Source organism: Scylla paramamosain, chromosome 2 (genome assembly GCF_035594125.1).
Source record: "Scylla paramamosain isolate STU-SP2022 chromosome 2, ASM3559412v1, whole genome shotgun sequence".
Taxonomy (NCBI): Eukaryota; Metazoa; Arthropoda; class Malacostraca; order Decapoda; family Portunidae; genus Scylla; species Scylla paramamosain.
Genome location: NC_087152.1, coordinates 10,955,001 through 10,975,000, shown reverse-complemented (window position 1 = coordinate 10,975,000; position 20,000 = coordinate 10,955,001). Strand labels below are relative to the sequence as shown.

At 35.8% G+C, this 20,000-nt stretch overlaps 1 protein-coding gene across 6 annotated transcripts in view; it reads right to left on the bottom strand.

The window, feature by feature from the left end:
- The window catches only part of LOC135109866 (DNA topoisomerase 3-alpha-like), a 21,054-nt gene that overhangs the window by 440 nt on the left and 614 nt on the right, over window positions 1-20,000 (bottom strand). For 2 of the 6 annotated variants that reach the window (XM_064021655.1, XM_064021692.1), the window contains exons 2-21: window positions 17,942-18,065; window positions 17,249-17,414; window positions 16,623-16,832; window positions 15,390-15,523; window positions 14,468-14,586; window positions 13,026-13,196; window positions 12,427-12,602; window positions 11,305-11,485; window positions 10,608-10,825; window positions 9,594-9,798; window positions 9,068-9,248; window positions 8,392-8,479; window positions 7,021-7,119; window positions 5,400-5,558; window positions 5,012-5,171; window positions 4,106-4,675; window positions 3,710-3,856; window positions 2,653-2,713; window positions 2,325-2,482; window positions 1-1,898 (exon numbers count right to left, since the gene is read on the bottom strand). The exon at window positions 1-1,898 is cut by the window's left edge and continues 440 nt beyond it. In XM_064021655.1, coding sequence (XP_063877725.1) covers window positions 1,750-1,898; window positions 2,325-2,482; window positions 2,653-2,713; window positions 3,710-3,856; window positions 4,106-4,675; window positions 5,012-5,171; window positions 5,400-5,558; window positions 7,021-7,119; window positions 8,392-8,479; window positions 9,068-9,248; window positions 9,594-9,798; window positions 10,608-10,825; window positions 11,305-11,485; window positions 12,427-12,602; window positions 13,026-13,196; window positions 14,468-14,586; window positions 15,390-15,523; window positions 16,623-16,832; window positions 17,249-17,414; window positions 17,942-17,997 — 3,408 coding nt within the window. In that variant the 5' untranslated portion in view covers window positions 17,998-18,065 and the 3' untranslated portion in view covers window positions 1-1,749. Of the gene's footprint in view, window positions 1,899-2,324; window positions 2,483-2,652; window positions 2,714-3,709; window positions 3,857-4,105; window positions 4,676-5,011; window positions 5,172-5,399; window positions 5,559-7,020; window positions 7,120-8,391; window positions 8,480-9,067; window positions 9,249-9,593; window positions 9,799-10,607; window positions 10,826-11,304; window positions 11,486-12,426; window positions 12,603-13,025; window positions 13,197-14,467; window positions 14,587-15,389; window positions 15,524-16,622; window positions 16,833-17,248; window positions 17,415-17,941; window positions 18,066-18,515; window positions 18,588-19,612 lie in introns of those variants that run through there. The other 4 variants (XM_064021683.1, XM_064021672.1, XM_064021663.1 and 1 more) reach the window with 4 other exon arrangements.

Below are 20,000 nucleotides of genomic sequence, written 5' to 3'. Positions count from 1 at the left end.
GTGATGAATGGGCCAGAGCATTGGCATAAGGCAGCCACCAGTTGCCCAGTTCTCATACCTCGTTTCTTATGCCAGCCTGCACTCTTTGCATCTGATCAAGAATTTCTTGGCCAAAGAGCAAGTTCCAAAGTTTTTGAGGCTTCCTATTCTCCAGATACTGTTCATTGTGATTTTTGGCTATATTTTTGGAGATGTTGCTGAAAGGACCCCAGTTTGAGTCAGGAAGACATTATGAATGCAATGATGTATCTGGTAGCCATTCTAAAACAAATTCCAGAAAAAAAAAAAAAGCATCTCCAGAAATGGAAGGACCTTAACATGTGGTTACTAGAGGCACACATTAAACTCAAATGGTAGGCAGCTTCTTTGTACCTTGGCATTAGGGCAGACACTTTCTGAATGCTTATATCACACTGAGATATCCCTAAAAAAAAAGACAAAACAAAGACAAGACATAAGGTCTTGTTTCCTTCCCTTCTACAATGTACATGAAATATGGTAACAGTATTCTTCCAACCTGACCATAAAGTGTGCAGCCAAGTTATTACCTTGGCACAGGGGGAATATTTTTCTTATTTGTGATATAAATCTACTAAAATAAGAAGCATAAAATCCTAATCAGTATCCTTCTCCATATGATGGCAAAGTTACAAAATCTTTTATATAACCTTAGTAAATTAAAATTGGTATGCTAACTTCATAAAACTAAGGTTGTACTTATAAAAGTTATAAATTCTGCAAAGATAAATTACATATGTACACTAGGCACCTGTGTGCAGCACAAAATAACAGACAAGGTTCTGATATGGCTCACAGAAAACATACAGCAAGAAAGCAAAAAAGAGCCTGGGCCAAAATCTTCAACCCAGTCACTCTGCCTCTTGAAGTATTATGATATTTTGCTGATAAATTTTGAGTCAAATTTTTTTAATTATCTTTTTTCTTTTTCCAGCACAGATTATCAATCATTTCATATTGAAAATTTGACCTCATTGATGTAAGAAAATGACACTGACAGATAGGCAGACTGAGCACTCTTAATAGAATATATACAAGTTTTGAGTAGCTGCCAATGGAACAAGTACACCATAATACTTGGTGACAAAATTCACAGAAGTCTACCATCTTAATATTGTGCTAAAAAATTTAAATATATTTTTTTCACAAATCCCAAAACATTAGTTCAGAGTTAAACCAATATCAAAATTACCAATGGCTAGAAAAATAAATAAAATCTTAAACAATGAAGTACATCTGAATTCCCGACATCAAAATTAGCAATTGGTGCCAATTATGGTTTTCTAGAACAATTGACTGACTTTCTGGAACAATTTCATGATACCACAGGCCAATGAAATACAAGAAATCACCCAAAACAAACTGATGAATATAATCATTATGAATGAAATGACAAGATCAAATCCATGCGTGTTGTTATGAACACATTCCAAATAAAACCAAGGCAAGCACCTAAGTTTCAGTTTTGTATTGTAATTCTATACATTTACCAGTATGTGTTTGCATATTTTTTTATCTACTATCTTTAGACACCATTAGGAATTTGGATTCAATATGTATAACTGCTTGATCTCATGTACAAGACCATAATGGAAATACAAGACAAACATGTACTGAAAATCAGCCTCACTGATAATTCAGCCAATATGCACAGATCCTGACTAGACTCCAATTGTAGGTTTACAGTGATGTAAGTATAAATGTATAGAAGGGCAAAACTATAGAAAAAGGTTATGATTCTTTTTGGGGGCAATTTCTCCTGTCATGCCCAAAACCTCCACACAGTCCACACTTCCGCTTGGTTGATGACTGCTGACTTTGGGTATGGCCTCTCTTGACTCCCCGCTTCTCCTCGCTCCAACCACTGCTACTCATCCTTCCTGAAAAGCGCCATCAACTAAAATTCTGAGAAAACGAACCAATATTACTGTAGTGGGATGGGAGGGGACTGTAGAAAGGAATATCAGTGAAGCAGCAGTATCTCAAAAATTTTTGGTGGGAGTTACTAGAGATAAAGATCTCCTGTTAGTTTAAAAATTATCTTTAATGGATACAATGTAAGTTAGGTTATTGTCAGAATACCAGACTTAGAAAATCAACCTTTAACAGCCACGAAAGCCAGTCCTGTCTAAATATCCTACAGCCTCCAGGAGAGTACTTGAATAAGTGCACTGTAAAGAGCACACATCCATGGCAAGGATAGTCCAAAACTCAATTTTTTTACTGGAAAATTTGGGATCATCTGAAAATAAAAATAAAAAAATACAAATTAAGAAAAATTCTTTTATTCAAAAAGTAATATTTACCACCATTCCAGTTTCCTTCTGCAGTGCCTCCTTGTCTCCTGTCACTATCAGAGGATGGCTCATCTGCCCACTGAAAAAATCGGCATTCCTGGCCCCTATCCTTACTGCAAATATAGAACTGCCGGCCCTTGTTAGGTGTGTCCTTTACCACTGTTAACCTGTGATGTGAAATGCAAATACAGCTCAATTAATATACATGTGTGTTGTGTAAAAATTATCAATATGCTTAAAAAAAAAAAAATTAAACTCTATAATGTGAGCATGTTTCAGACCTTTTACTTTACAGTTAATAACTGCAAAAGAGTGAATATCAACACTAGTGACTTACCGCTTGGCAGGGTTTCCACACTGACATAATACCTCTTCATCTCCATTACTCTGCATGGGCCCTGAAAACAGAAACAGAACAGAAGAATGAATAAATGTTTAATTTCATCTATATTATGTATTTGATTTTTCATTGTTCCATCCAAAGGCAAAAATTCATATAAATATTAATCTCTCTCTCTCTCTCTCTCTCTCTCTCTCTCTCTCTCTCTCTCTCTCTCTCTCTCTCTCTCTCTCTCTCTCACAGTTACACAAATAGTCATCAGCCTCCAACTCCCAGCAACAAGTTTTTCTCTTTGCAGAAGGTCCATCTGACTTTTCCATTACGCTACTCATTGCACCTCTTCAATTGCTTATAAGAGTGTAATGAATTTTACTACAAGAATTGCATCAACAAGTTACCAACCTGTCTCACCATGTGTTCAAGTTATATATTATTTAAGTTCCATATTTTTAAAGTTTTATGGTGATTCCTAAAGTTTTGCTATCCTGACTGTTGTGCACTCCCAAGTCTTGCACTGCCTCTATAAAATTTACATCAACTTTTTATCCCTTCTTATATATATATATATATATATATATATATATATATATATATATATATATATATATATATATATATATATATATATATATATATATATATATATATATATATATATATATATATATATATATATATATTATATATATATATATATATATATATATATATATATATATATATATATATATATATATATATATATATATATATATATATATATATATATATATATATATATATATATATATATATATATATATATATATATATATATATATATATATATATATATATATATATATATATATATATATATATATATATATATATATATATATATATATATATATATATATATATATATATATATATATATATATATATATATATATATATATATATATATATATATATATATATATATATATATATATATGCCTACAGTGTGGAAAAGCAGAATAAGACCATAACGGTACGATAGCTGAAAGATTCATGCAAAATTCATTCTTACTTGTAGCTCTTGATGATGATTGGACTGTCTGATTCCTTCCTCTTCCTGTGTCTTTGTCTCTCTCTCTTCTCATACTGTTGTCATCATCTGCCCACAGGAAAAGGTTACAGCTATTCTGGAAGTCAGCACAACGATAGAAGGGTCTCCCTGTAGTGTGAAAAAGAGGTATATAACTTGATACTGTGTAGAGTATGAGTGCTCCATCTTGATTTAACATGTAACTACCTAAAGTATTTGACATAGTTTTCAATGGGAACATTTACAAATAATTGAAATCTTTAATATAAATACACTGTTATACAGTTCATGTAAACAAACACCTCAGTTAAACTCTTAAGAGTCAAGCAAAATACTTTAAAACCATAAGAGGTGATGAACAGTGTACAGGTGCCTCACCTGTGTTAGGACCATTCCTTGCTGTTAAGAGTATTGCTTCTTTATTGCATGAACATACGATCTTGTTCTCCTGGTCCATGTGTCTGCTACTGCCTGATGTGCTCCATGAGGAACCATAACCTGAGCTTCTCTGAGTAGAATTAAAAGAGCTAGTACCCCTGCTGGTTCCTGAAGCCTGACTCTGGCTGGAGGTGCTATTAGGCCAGCTACCTCTCAAAGAATCTGAATTTGTCCTCTGTTGGCTATTGGTGGATGGTGGAAGATTAGTGAAGTAATTATTGATATCTGCACACCCTGATGTTCTGCTTCTACCTCTGCCAGGTCCTGGCCTACCTCTACCACTACTTGGCCCAGGCCTGCCTCCACCACTACCAGGCCCTGGCCTGCCTCCACCACCGCCTGGCCCTGGCCTACCTCCACCACTGCCTGGCCCTGGCCTACCTCCACCATTATCAGGCCACTGTCTGCCTTCTCCAGTGCCATGTCCTGATCTACCCCTGCTATGCACTGGTCGGCCTCTTGTGTTATCAAGCCTTGGCTCACCTACAGCTCCTGACCTAACTTGACCACCTGAAAGTAAGTGAAAATAAAATAAAAATGCATTCTATAGATGAGATATCCTTTGATTTATATAATAGTTTATGATTCAAATATTTTAAAAGACTTGTTTATCTGATACATAATATATATATATATATATATATATATATATATATATATATATATATATATATATATATATATATATATATATATATATATATATATATATATATATATATATAAACTGTTCCTTATAATGAGAGATTGTAAGCAGTGTGGTCAAACAGCCAAGATTGGACCAAGAGATCAGTTGCTATTTGTTATCCATTGTAAAAACATACTCCTTCTAGTGTGTAGCCTTACCTGTGTTGGGCGGAAGGCAATTTTTCAAAGACTTGAACTGAAGTAGGTCATACAGTTCCTCATCACATCCTCCAATGCAGGTAATGCAAGGATTGCGTAAAGACCAAACATAGGTATTGGGACGTAGCTTGAACTCAAGTTTTTTTGGTGATCCACAACACTATTAAAAAATAAATAAATAAATTTTGAAAAATACAATCAGCAGAAAAGAAACAAACTGTTGAGCTGCCAAAAAAATGTATAAGTAAAATAAGCAACCAATTTATAAGAACTGTGAGAAGTGAGGGCCTCTCTTATATCTGAAGTCATACTGACCAAGGCAATTACTTGAACATGAGGATTTTTTTTTTTTTTTTTTTTTTTTGCAGGAAAGATTTATACAACACACCTGTGTACATGTATCCTGCAACACTGTCACACCTTTGACATCACTGGGGAACCAGACAGCCACTCGACAGTGAGGGAAGCCTTGGCAAGATATGAAGAAACCACCTGTTTGTCGCTCCCTCAGCACCATATCAGAGCCACAAGCAGGGCATTTACAGACCTAGAGCAAAGATGTCTATTATATATTCAACTGCACATTATCATCAGCTATCATATAATGTGTATAAGATTCAGGTGATGGAAGACTCAAATAGTGGGTCACCCCTCTATCATGTACAGCACAAGAAGAGGCTGTGTTAAACCAAGGCTTGGAAGGTTTAAGGCAAGAGAAAGAGTGAAGAATGTACACCTTCATATGAGACACTATCACCTCTGTTATGAGTTCAGCACACAAAGATGGGTCTCTGACATGGAAGCAGTAGTCATTCCAAGGAAAATCAGAATGATACTTCCTCAAGTTACCAAAATGCCAGAGGCACCTCCGCTTTGGAGAATCCTGAGGAGGAACTGGAGAGATAGGACAAGATGCAGATCTGAGGTTGTGATCAGAAGAGCCCAACAAAGACAAAGTGACAGCATAAGCAGATGGATTAGAGGTTACAAAATGGTCAAGAATTTTGGGCATATCTCCAAGACAATCAGGAATATATGAGTAGGGTGTTACCCTAATTGCTCTAGGTCATGGAGGAGAGCAAAGTTAAAGGCTAGTTCACAAGGGAGGCAAAAGCCAAAATTGGTGGCAAACACAGAAATTTCCAAGAATGGAAATCTCCACAAAAGGGAAGACAATCAGGATGTGCTCCATTTTGGAAGTTAAATAGTCAAAGAATTTTTTATAGTCAGGGGAGTTACATGAGAGGTATACAGCACAGATAAATTTAGTTTGAAAGTGACTCTGCAGTTGTAACCAGATGATAGAAAATTCTGAAAATTCAAGAGCATAGGCATGAGAGCAGGTTAGGTCACTGCACACAAAGGTGCAACATCCAGCTTTGGATTGAAAATGAGGATGGAGAAAGTAGGAGGGAACAGAAAAGGGGTTACTGTCAGTTGCCCCATACACCTGCATTTCAGTGAGGAAAAGAAGACAAGATTTAACAGAGAGGTGGTGCTCCACAGAGTGAAAATTAGATCTAAGGCTGCAAATGTTGCATAAGTTAATGAAGAAAAGTTGACAGGGGTGTCAAGACACTTAAGGTTAATACTAGAAGAAGAGCAGTTTGACCTAGGGACATTTGTGGCCCCCTTCCCACATGGGGACTCAGAGACTGGTGTAGGAGTCACCATAATAAATTTTGAAATCTGAGTGAAGGGTGTGTATATCTGGTGCATGTAGAGTTGTGTGAAGAGAGTTATCTTCAGAGGGCAGGCTGTGACTGCCTTCTTGTGTTGTGAGATTCATAGGGAAACATTCAGTGAGGCCACAGCTTGGTCACTGGAAAATTCACAGCACCACCTGATCCAGTACGAAACCAGTCCAGTGCTTGACACCTCACTGGGAGTAGGTAATTATTGTTTTGGTAGGTGTCTATTGTCTCCTCCATTTGTTTTGCCAAAGGACATTTGAGAAGGATATGAAACTTGTTAAATATGAAAACATTTTCAAAAACAAGAAGACTCACATTAATGAACTGAGGCATGTCAGGAATGGTCACATCCTGAGGAAGGGCTTGAGGCATTTCCTCCAAATACTTGCCCATTGCAGCATCAATCTTGAGTGCCTACCAAGACAACAAAATTCAATTTTATGAATCACGACAAAGTAATTATTCGACACATGCAAAAAAAAAAAAAAAAATTATCATAATCATTAAAATTATAATTATTATTATTACTACTACTATTATTGATATATATATATATATATATATATATATATATATATATATATATATATATATATATATACAGTGTTCCCCCACTATTCATGAGGGTTACATTCCAAATAGCAAAAATCCACAAATATGGGAAACCATCCCTATAGGATTCAGTAATACCTGTGTTTATAGTTTAAACCATAATATACATATCTCACACTTATTAAACACATTTTAAATTCACTTTAACACAATAAAAAAAAAATCATTATACATATAATGCATAATATTTTAATTTCTAAAAATACAGTACACTGTAAAATGAAAGGGTACTAAACTAATATGTACAGAAAACCCTCGATATAATGAACCTTCATTTACTGCCTTGATGCCCCATTTAAGGCTGTTGCCTACTTTCTCTCTCTCTCTCTCTCTCTCTCTCTCTCTCTCTCTCTCTCTCTCTCTCTCTCTCTCTCTCTCTCTCTCTCTCTCTCTCTCTCTCTCTCTCTCTCTCTCTCTCTCTCTCTCTCTCAGATAAGTTAACAGAGAGAGAGAGAGAGAGAGAGAGAGAGAGAGAGAGAGAGAGAGAGAGAGAGAGAGAGAGAGAGAGAGAGAGAGAGAGAGAGAGAGAGAGAGAGAGAGAGAGAGAGAGAGAGAGAGAGAGAGAGAGAGAGAGAGAGAATTTTTGTCTTTAGCAACACACTTTTCCAACATAAGTGTTTATTATATCAAAGGTTTACAATAATTGAAAGAATAATCCAGGCTCTTTGGGCTGAAAGACTGAGCTTTTGGGAACATCTGGTAAAAGTCTGTAAATAAGCAAAACTGCGAATACTGAACTATGAATAAGCATATTTTATATATATATATATATATATATATATATATATATATATATATATATATATATATATATATATATATATATATATATATATATATATATATATATATATATATATATATATATATATATATATATATAAACTTTTAGCAAGTTACATCTTAGTTCAGACAAGAACACAAACCAGGTAATTAGCACTTGAATCTTCACCTACAATGAATGAAATTTACTACAGTATATGCAAAAAACTGTGACTGATTTCAAATTGCTACTTACATATAAAGAAGATATGTATACATAAAGGTGAGAAAATTTTACTATAATCACCTTACCTGAGGCATAGCTTCTTCAAATATACTGCGGTACTGCTCAATCTGTTGCCGCAGGACATCTTGGGGATCCTTGGTTCCTTCACATATCCTGGTGACCAGAGTTGAGGTGAGAGGGTAAGAGACAAACTGTCACTTACTAGTAGGAAGCTTTATTTTACCAATATCTTTGCATTTCTTTTGAATATATATATATATATATATATATATATATATATATATATATATATATATATATATATATATATATATATATATATATATATATATATATATATATATATATATATATATTTTCTTTTTTTTTTTTTTTTTTTTTTTTTTCATGGATTAACCAATCATTGTATAAAAGAGTAACTCCCCAAAGGAAATACAAATGGGAAAATTGAATCCTTTCAAAAATGAAAATGTAAATGGATGGTGGTGGTGGAACATTATTAATTACATACTGAACCATGTATAGAAAGGCATGAAGTATGTTTGCTTGCAATCCATGGCAGATGTGATTAATATTTTGGTGGAAGGATTTGAAATTATGTAAATGAGACAGTTGTGAGAGCCACCTGTTCTGCTACCACTCCCATTGCTGACATGGACGATCACTAAGTCTGCCAATGATACTTAATTTAAATGGTACTTAAGACACAAAATTTCCACAGTAATCTCAATAATTTCTTACTCTTTGAGATCTGACTCCAACTCTGCCCTAAGATTGGGTTTTGACATTTGGAAGCCCATATCATCATAGCCTTCCACCAAGCCTAAACCAATCTTGCCTGGCAGGAAGTGGTTGTTCTCCAAGCCTGCATAGTTTCGTTGTTTGATCTTCTCAATGTGTTCAGCATGTGTGGCATCAGTGCCTGACAAAGAGAACAAAGTGCAAAATCTAACTATATCAACTGATAAATGATCCACCTTACATATTAGCACAATATCTTACTTTGATATTCATCAAGCAACTGTTTCATGACCAGTCTAATGAAATTTACGAAGGCCACCAATGCATTATGCAGAAAACAGTCAAGAAATTATATGTTCAGAAATCATTTCCTTCTTTTTTATCAATATACACTTTAAGTATTGAAATCTAATGCTAAACTCACATATATCCAAAATCCAGGTTTCACATGTCTCAGTACAAAACTGATAAAAGAGTAAAGCATTACTCTACACACTATTCACCTCAATCATAACTAACTACTCACCTATGCCATGCTTCTCCATCAGGGCAATAAGATCTGCTTCAGTCAAGTATGGAGGAGCACTTGTCTCTCCACTGACCATCTCAAGAGTAGTGGGCTGGAAAGTTTGCCCCTGTTCATAATGTGCTATCACTTTACCACTCCAATTTTCATATGGATAAACTTCCAAGTAGTTCCTCTCCAGGATGACAAGTCCATTAGCATGGAACTGTAAGTGTTTAAAAAGAGAAATACCTAGTCTGAGAGATATGATTCAACAATTTTCATCAATTACTTTTCTTTCATCCTCTCTACTTAGCCAAACCATCCTAATATTCTTTGTGTGGCCGGATCAGTCACCTCCAATTCAACACCAGTTCTCCTTTACAACTCCTCATTTCTATTCATATGTGTTATTCTACATATGTTCCTCAAGACATCTCATCTCCATTGCATTCTTCTTCCTTTTGTTCCATGCATCATTCCATTCTTTCCATACCTCTCAATATCTTTCTGGCTTAATCCATTCTAAACTTCATATCTATATTTACCCCTCCATTCACAGCAGCATGAGATCCTAGATACTTGAAACATTCCACCTCCTTAAGTAGCATACTACTTGTAACTACAGGAATTTTCTTACCTTCCTCATACACCTTCTCATCTTCATCCTCATACACTCTCAACTTTCTCCTTTCACCTACTCTTCTATACTCCTCTAGCATCTTCTGAATAAGCAATCAGTGTTGTACTGTATCATCTACAAACAGCAATTGATTAAATAAAAATCCATCACCTTTCACCAAATGCAAACCTCTACCTAATATTCTCACATTCATTTCCCTTACACCATCCATGTAAACAATGATCAGTTAGACACACATCACATATCCTTGCCTAAGTCAACAAATCTGAATAAAAATCACAAAAACCTAAATTCAGCTATCAATTAAAAAATATTAAGCAAGCAATTCATACCCTGAAAACACCTTACACCTAAAAATAATGCCCTTCAGATTCTAAAGTATAAGAACTCACCCCTTCCCCAGCCATGACCATGTCCACCACAGTTTCCATGCCACGAGCATCATCACTGAGGCAAGCCAGGAAATGTCGTACCACCAAATCATAGACAGCTTTCTCAGCCCCAGACAAGCTAGATGTGTACTTGGTGGGGTGGATAGGAGGATGAGCTTGATCAGTCTTTTTGCCCTGCCGGGGATTGGGACCCCTCTCAAGGACACCAGCCGCAAATCCTGCCAAGATATAATACAGAGTATATAAGTTCAACAGTTTTGTAATAAGAGACTGAAAACTTGCAATTAAAAATGATTGGTCTTATCATTCTAAGAGCTCAAAGCATATTACACTTGATGGCCCTCATCTGCATTTTTTTTTTCACTGTGGTGGCCACAGTGAAGGCTCTACTGCCACAACTACCTTCTTGGGGGCATTTCTGGAGGAAGCAAGGCATCAGAGATAGAAAGATTGATAAATTATAAGAATGTGGAATGTATTCCTATTTTTCTAATGAGAATGTAAGTAGTCAGACAAAATATATTTAGGGAAGCCTTCAGAATACATCCATATATTTCAAATTAAATAATTAAATTATAATTACTCCCATTATTCCTTTTCACACTAAATGTCACATAAGTGGAAAGCACCCATTGTAACTAACAAGGATCATGAGAAATGCTTATAGTCCCCCAGAGCTAAAATTACTTAAACTCACCTCCCCAGTTGGGATCTGCTGTCTGCATCTCTACCAAAGGAGCAAGTTCCAGCTCCTGGGGAAAAATGTTGGTTTCTGTGCGAGGATAGCTGATGAAACCATTGGTATACAGCTTTTCTGCTACTTTCATGACCTCTTTGACATTCATTCTCAGCTTTCGACTGCCCAGCTTCTCTAGTTCCTGTGCAAGATAGGTATTTAACAAGAAAAAAAACTTTTAACTTTACAGGAAAGTATAAAATGTAGCAATTTTATACTGATAAGTTATTGCACATTTGTCTACTCACCTTAGAGAGAGAGAGAGAGAGAGAGAGAGAGAGAGAGAGAGAGAGAGAGAGAGAGAGAGAGAGAGAGAGAGAGAGAGAGAGAGAGAGAGAGAGAGAGAGAGAGAGAGAGAGAGAGAGAGAGAGAGAGAGAGAGAGAGAGAGAGAGAGAGAGAGAGAGAGAGAGAGAGAGAGAGAGAGAGAGAGAGAGAGAGAGAGAGAGAGAGAGAGAGAGAGAGAGAGAGAGAGAGAGAGAGAGAGAGAGAGAGAGAGAGAGAGAGAGAGAGAGAGAGAGAGAGAGAGAGAGAGAGAGAGAGAGAGAGAGAGAGAGAGAGAGAGAGAGAGAGAGAGAGAGAGAGAGAGAGAGAGAGAGAGAGAGAGAGAGAGAGAGAGAGAGAGAGAGAGAGAGAGAGAGAGAGAGAGAGAGAGAGAGAGAGAGAGAGAGAGAGACCTGTCTGCAGGACAGGTTTAGCTCAAGTTGAAAATTCTGAAGTACTCAATTGAAAAGGCATAGATCTATGCTGCTTGCTATCTAATTTTAAATTTCCTTTATACCTCACCACACACACACACACACACACACACACACACACACACACACACACACACACACACACACACACACACACACCAATCATTACACTTCTATGCCATAATAGGAATCCTGGTAGAGAATAAAGTGCAATGAGAAACATAAAGCTGAGCAAGAAAAATTTAGTCTGTATAAAGGTATAATTCTCTCTCCTGGGTTTAGTATTTTTAGCTTTGTTAATCTGAATTATCTGTGCCTGTCTTCTCTTTGGTATAATTTTACACATAAAAAGAATGGGACAATTATGTACAGAAAAATTCAAGTTACCACAGTGTCAAGAGGCTGAGGGCGCCACTTGCTCTTGGGTTTTGTGGTGACTTTGGTGATGCAAGCCTCTGGGTTCTCCTGACACACATCAAATAGTGCTTCACATGCACGCTTGTGGAACAGCCGCTTCCGCTGCCATGTGAACTCAGTCACGATGTCATCTCTATTGTGTGTTACTGTAGGGAAAGAAGCATTGTGTTGTGGACTTTCACATTGTTGTAGTATGAACCTGGAGATTTACAAACAAAATATTTTCAAGAAAGGGCCTTACATATTCTTGTGTAAAGTATGTCTTTTATTTGTAAAGGATTTCATTCACATACAAACTACCAACATTATTATGTGACCTCACTCCACCTTGTCTCACACAAGCTTCGCCCTTACCTCTTTCTTTCAGCTGTGTGTGACAAGGATGTTGGCCATGACTGCAAGCAATCACAACTAGTTTTACTAAAAAGCAGATGAAGGTCAATGGAGAGGAAGATGAAAAATGAGTAATAACACATGGGGATTTTACCATCCTTGTAATGAGTATGGCTCCCATTAAATTTAGTAAAACAGGTTTAGTTAAAGTAGCAAATAACATGGAAAACACTCACCTTTCAACTTCCAAAACTGTTCAGGAATGAAGTTCTCAATGGCCTTGAACCTCTCAATGATGAAGCCAAGTGTGGGAAACTGACAAGAACCATAGCTTAGTATAGTGTCGGCAAGTGTCTCTGGAAAAATCTTCTTCAAACGCAGAGTCTGAAACCTGGTGAAAGCTGCCCCTGAATGGAGGAATACAAATAAATATTTAATAGGAAATTAATGATTTACTCTTAATCAGTAACAACAAATGAGAAACACTCAATAAAAAAAGTCTTCTTATAAAATCTGATAACTAATGAACTGAAACATGAATGTAAATTCACTGCAATGTTTTAATTCTATAAGAAATGAGGCTCTGTAAAGGTACAATAAGTGTGGCAAGCATCATTTCTTGAAAATATATCAATTGGAATAAAAGATTGTGTAACTTCAAATTTTAGTAACTTAATATTTTTGGTTAATTATTATTAAAAAAGGATAAATCTGGAAAATATGTAAAACAGTAAAATATACCATTAACTTTTGCAAGTTTGAAGTAAGAGAAATACAGGGATCCCAAAAAATATATGCATTCTTACTCTCTCTAATCAGACATTATTGCATAGGTTGACCATCACTAATCAGGCAATCACTAATCCAGTTCCATCACTAATCCAGCACTAATTTTGGGTATCATAATTTCAAATATCTTGGGTTGCCACACCAACCTCCCGCCACTACTGTTTGTTGGAAAGATGACAAAATGTATTCAAAGTTTTTAACACAGAATTTTGAAAAGAGGATTGTAACAGTGAAACTGAAGCAGTACAAAAACAACAGAAGCAAGGAGTGGATAACTTAAGAAGCATTACAAAGTAAACGGTCACAAGAAGCTACTTGTTGTATAAACAGCTAGCATCACTTCCAAACACAAGTAAGACCTTCCAATTTGTTTTCTCCAGTGAAAAATGTAAGTACTTATTGTTGTGTAAAGTGCAAACAATGTACATTATCCATAAAAGATAAGGTTGAACTTCTGAAAAAAACTCAGTGTCTGTGTGTCTGTGCAAAGCTTATGTGAATTACACGGCATTGGCTCTTCAACAGCTTGTGACATAAAGCAACAGAAAGAAAAACTGCTCAGTTTCTTTACTAACAGTATCAGCTGTACCAATACAATTAGTATCAGCCAGAAATGAAGTATCAGTATCTGTACTGGTGAAATAAGTGGTACCAGTACAGCTTGGCTAACTGTTGGGTTAGTGTGTTTAACTTAACCTATATATAATCCAGCAAAATCATTAATCCAGCACCATACAGAACACAATGATGCTGGATTTGTGATGGACGATCTATACTGGTCAAGATAATGATAATGAGTTTAGATTAAAAAACATTAATAATAACCATTTCTTCAATAGCTATGTCTGCTTACTTCTTCCTCAAAGATATGAGTTACCTCCAAACTCACCAATTCGCAAGTCCAGCTCACTGCGCACATTCACAGCATTGTTGAGATTCTCATCTGGGCGAGTCAGTGTCTCCAATGCTCGCTGTATTGATCGGAATGTTATCTCAGAAAATTTAGCTCTGAAAAGAATAAAGTAACAATTTAGATGACAATGAAATACAAAACTTTGAACATTTAACATCAAAGAATAATTGATTTATACATCTCTTCATAAATATTCATAAGGAACCACATGCATTAACTCAGTCAATAAGCACCATTTTGCAACCTTACCAACAACTAATCAACAACTGCTCAGCCACTCTTTAAGCATTTCAATTTCCCAAGTTTTGTAATTGAATCAGCAACAAGAACTGGTATCTATAAACAATTGTAGACTTAATTTCTATCTTCTTTCACTATTACACATATACACTACACACTATATGTATCTACTGTTTCTTTACCTTAGTTTTCAACACTAAATAATTATCTATATAATGTCAAACAGTAATGGGGACATCATATATCACATTATAGCCTAAGAATCATTGGAGTACTCACTTTTATTTTTGCCTACTCTTAAATATGTCCTACTTTTCCTAAGGAAGCTTTTCAGTCCTCAGCAATAATCATTCCACCAAGACAACCTGCAATATCTCCTTTACATAATTTCTATCCATCTTTTCACATGCTTTATCAAGATTTATGACTGTTAGAAAGTTATACTTGTTTTCATATTTTTACAAATCACTTTAAAACTAGTACACATTTGATCAACACATCATCTATAAATCTCACTGTGAGAATAGAAGCAGAGAAGAAGAGTTTCCCAGTCCTCTCTCTTTGTCCCTTTTAGTTACCTTTTAAATTGCACAGAGAATACAGCATCAGTAATTTTCTTATTAATTTGGCACTCAGTTTTACTTTTGAATGGACTCACCGTTGTACCTGAAGAGATGGTTTCACAGCTTGGCACACTTGAATGATCTCAAAGCCAATATTCTCTCCTTCTCGATCACAATCTGTCCAGATGATAAGCTTGGATGCAGACCTTGCCTCCCGCTCCAATGTGCGCTATAAAAAAGTTTACGATCATTGGCATCATCAGGTAGGAGCAGCAGGAGTGGATGCCCTTAGAAGTTGGAATCCCCACTCTTATACATAATTTTTCTCTGGATCTCTTTGCTCTCAAAAGCATGATGGAAGAAACTTTAATTGGTGTGAGGAAAAAAAAAAAAAGAAAGAAAATAGAAGAGATAAGAGATCACTCAGTGAAGCAGATAAGATGCTACAATTATTGTCTATCTATCTACATCTACCTGTATTTACACATCAGGCCAATATCAATTTCAAACAGATGGCCAAGAATAAAGGCAGGCATGTTCCTGATCTCTGTGTCATCCCTTTTAGTCACCTTGTTGAATAAGATGAAAGTATGATGGCAGCATTCTTCTAACATAAATGTGTAGTCAGGCTGTATCCATACCACAGACATATTTACATAATTAACTATATACTTTGTATAGGATCATGGACTATTTGCAGGTCACTTAACCAAACAGTCACAGACGTATGAGGTTCTAGTGTATTTGGCAAGATGAGTTGGGAGCAACAGAACACAAGGTAGAGATGGTGGACATGCTACTGATATATGGGAGTTTAAGCAATTTGAAGCACTTGGCTCAAGAAAAACCAATGACAGACTTGGCTGTGGAAAGTCTTGAGAAGACAAATGTCGAATTCAAACACACTTATGTTTAACAAAAATAAAATTATAGAGAGCAAGTGCATTTATGAGTATGACAATACATATACTACATGCATATATATTTTTCATAAAACTAGCTATTTTCCAAAAATAGTGAGAAACCTAAGCAAATGCATTATAAAGAATACACATAGGTAATTATGATGAAAATTCAACAAAAATGTTGAAAATCTTAGTAAATGGGGAGAAATATGAAGTAGGTATAAAAATACAAAATATGTACATGGAAATGAAAAGAGACTATAAAAATAAATATAATCTTAAGAATACATAGTGCAAATTAGGGTATCACCATAGCAATGCATTTATATTTTCTACACTGAATTAGATACATGCTCTCTGCATCCTTGCATGTTTGAAGAATAAGGAGAAGAGAAAAAAAAGGATAAGAACAAGAGTGATCACCTTGATGGGTTCTGAGTCCTCTGGGCAGACTTTGAACACTGGGGCACTGAAAAGATCCAGGGGGTTGCATCCTTCCCACTTCTTATATGCACCAGAGAATGCATAGTTCAACAGGTGGCCACTGACAGAGGTCATCACCATCTTCACGTTGTTTCCATTCAAGTTGTGGTCAAATTCATAAATCTTGTTGTATTTGCTGAACCCCTCACGCTACAATAGAGTACATTGAAGAGCAACAAAAATTATGCGGGAAAATTATCATTTCATTCTCATTTCTTAGTATAAAAGTAGGCCTTTTTTGTTTTGCCTGACCTCTTCTTGCATAAGTAAAAAAGATAGTAGTATAGAATCATTCTTGTCAGTGTACCTACAATATGTACTAATATTAGCACAGAATTATTTTGACTAGAGTAAATACATTAAATGTCTAGTTTTCCAGTTTCATTTACCCCTGAGTCAATCAGATAATCATAAATAAAATTGATAAAAAATTTTTCCATAACAAATCACATAGCACACACACACACACACACAGCTGCTTCTGATCCTGTCAGGACAAGTGATAGTACAAAAAATGTGGGATTATCTTATAAGAGCACATTAAGAAACGGTAACAGTTTCCTTACACGTGTGAGGTGTCCACGGGACAAGATCTCAGCAATGTTTTTGGCTGCATCATTCTTCTCAGCCACATTGAGGACACGTACCATCTTCTGGGTCTTGGGCGGCACATCACAGAAACCACGTAAAGGTAAGTAAGGAAAGACAGAAGTCAATCCATTACACCATATCCTGATAAATTAAAAACAAATCACTAATCCAGATATTTTGGAAACAATTATCTCCAGCACTACCATCATATCCATCCTCATAATACCCACCACAATACGTCAATCATAACTATGAGGAAGTAAAATGTATCTGATGTTAGAATATTTCCATCAAGAGACGGCTGAATGTTCATAATTGCCACAAAAGTCTGACCACAAGATGTTAACCAAGCATGACTGGAAAGACTTTATCATTACTATAAGTGCTACAAGGGTCAAGGCCAGGGATACCAAAAAGCTACCATTAGGAGAAAAATAGACTATGATCAGATGTAAAGTACAGAGATGAAGAAGTATTTCACATGTCAGGAAATCACATATCCTTAATTCTGGATTACAAAGGGCATGAGTCTCTGGAAATGGAAAGCTATAATACTTTTTTAATCACCTCTTTGTCTTTGAAAAATTAATGAAACACAAACTTGGGACTTCTAACTTAAGTTAAGAATATGTTTGCAGAATGTATACCTTTGTACCAGAAGCAATTACCTCTGTAATATCCTGGATGCAGAAAGAAAGGCTTCTGACAAAGGGGCAGGAGTCATTCCATACGAAATAGCTATATCATGCCTTCATGTTCTTCCACAGGATTTCAGGAAATATGAAGGCAGAGCTGTTGCAATAAAATGAATATAAAAGACAGGATGAAACAAATATATTCAGAATACCAATTAAAAATGCACAATAAAAATAACAAACAACAGAAATTACCAGCTTCCAAAATATGATCAGTAAATCAATTATATTCAACTCAACCTCTCTCCTGCAGTACCTAGCCTGATCAGCAAATTCAGTCAGATGCAGGCAAACACTTCCTTGAAACCCTCAAGGCCACATTTCATTCATAACTACTGTCCAATCAAACTTATCATTAGCAACCACTCTTCATTGCTACACAAATATCCCTCTTGCATAATCCACTCTTTATACTATACACTTATTATTTGCAGTCTTCCCCATTAGCTTTACATATGTCATGTTATCACATCATCAATCTCAGCTAGTTTACTCATCTGTCACAGCCACACCCACTTGGGAGCATTTGACATGCCAGGATTCTTACCTGGTATTCTTATCTAGTGGGCTTCCCAAATCCCAACCAACCCAGGAGGGGATCCGAGGAGGCCACACACTGCTAATGCACCAGTCCAAGTTATTAAGAATGTACAAAACAAATAAAGCACTAAGACGTAATGACTGGAAAGTGCATCATTCAGCTAAGAGACACAAGAACATCCAGTGAGACATGGTGAGTGGGGTAAGGACCAAGTTGTGGGTGCAAGTTGCTAGATTAGTAATAGTCATATAGCAGATCTCCAAGCTGACAAGACAAAGCTGATTTAAATGATGCCCAAGTTGTGACAGATACAACTGAGTCAGGTAAGACATTTCAAATTGATATGTATCTTAAACTGCAAATTTTTTGCGTATTTTAAGATAGGACTGTGTGTAGGCAATTTTTAGGTGGTGTCCTCTAGTGCCTGGATAAAGTGGTTGAGGGAAAAGAATTTCAGGGGATAGGGGGGAGGACCATGAAAATTTTTCCAATAATAAATTAGGTCATATCCCAGTAGTTTTCCCTTAACAGAAAATAATTTTTAAATCTTAAGTTTCAGAATATAGTTTAGGGACAAAGTATGCCTTGCGCGGGAATTTTAATCGATTTTATGAGTACACATTGATTTTTTATTGATTTTAAGGCTCAGGGAAAAATGTGCCAGATACTTGAAGCTGCCGGATACTCGAATGCCGGATGAGAGGGATTTTACTGTATTTTCTAAGTTTAGCAAGCTCTACATCAGTCAAGAGTAAACACTGAAATTATTTAAATTATTTTTTTGTTCATAACTGGGATTTGTGGGTAGCGGCATATTAGGATTTCATGATATCTATACAGCTGATCCCTCCAATAACCATTTCTGTCGCAAATCTTTTTTTATATACCCTCCCCACCCACCCACACACACACACACACACACACACACACACACACACACACACACACACACACACACAAACACACATGTAAACAAGCAGAAATTCATAAAAAAAAATATTAACTAAACCTAACCACACAGTTCAAAATCCACCATACCCACATCCAAATAGAAGCCAGAAGATTCTTTTCACTATGTTGTGTCAGTATATGGAACTCCTTACCAGCAAAGTTGTGGCACTGGAATCCAGCTCATTCAGATCAGCCTTGCATCAATTTCTGGGCCCATTTCTTTGCCAATTCCTTGATTAGACAACACGATCTTCTCTCTTAAATTTGTGCCTACTCTGATTTCATTATAATCTTTCTTGCTCATAACATTTACTCGTGAATCCACTGACATTAATACTCATTGATTTTTGTCAATGTCTGAAAAAGGTACACAACTCGTCACTATTTTCCCCTGCTTGATCTGTTTCTGCACTATTTAATAGTTGACTGGCATACCTTCAGATTTGTGCTGCCCTTATATAGCTACCAGTACCTCCTCCAACAACTAAGTATAATGTGCTAAAATAGGGTAACCAACCAGTTGAGTCAACCTAACTAAAC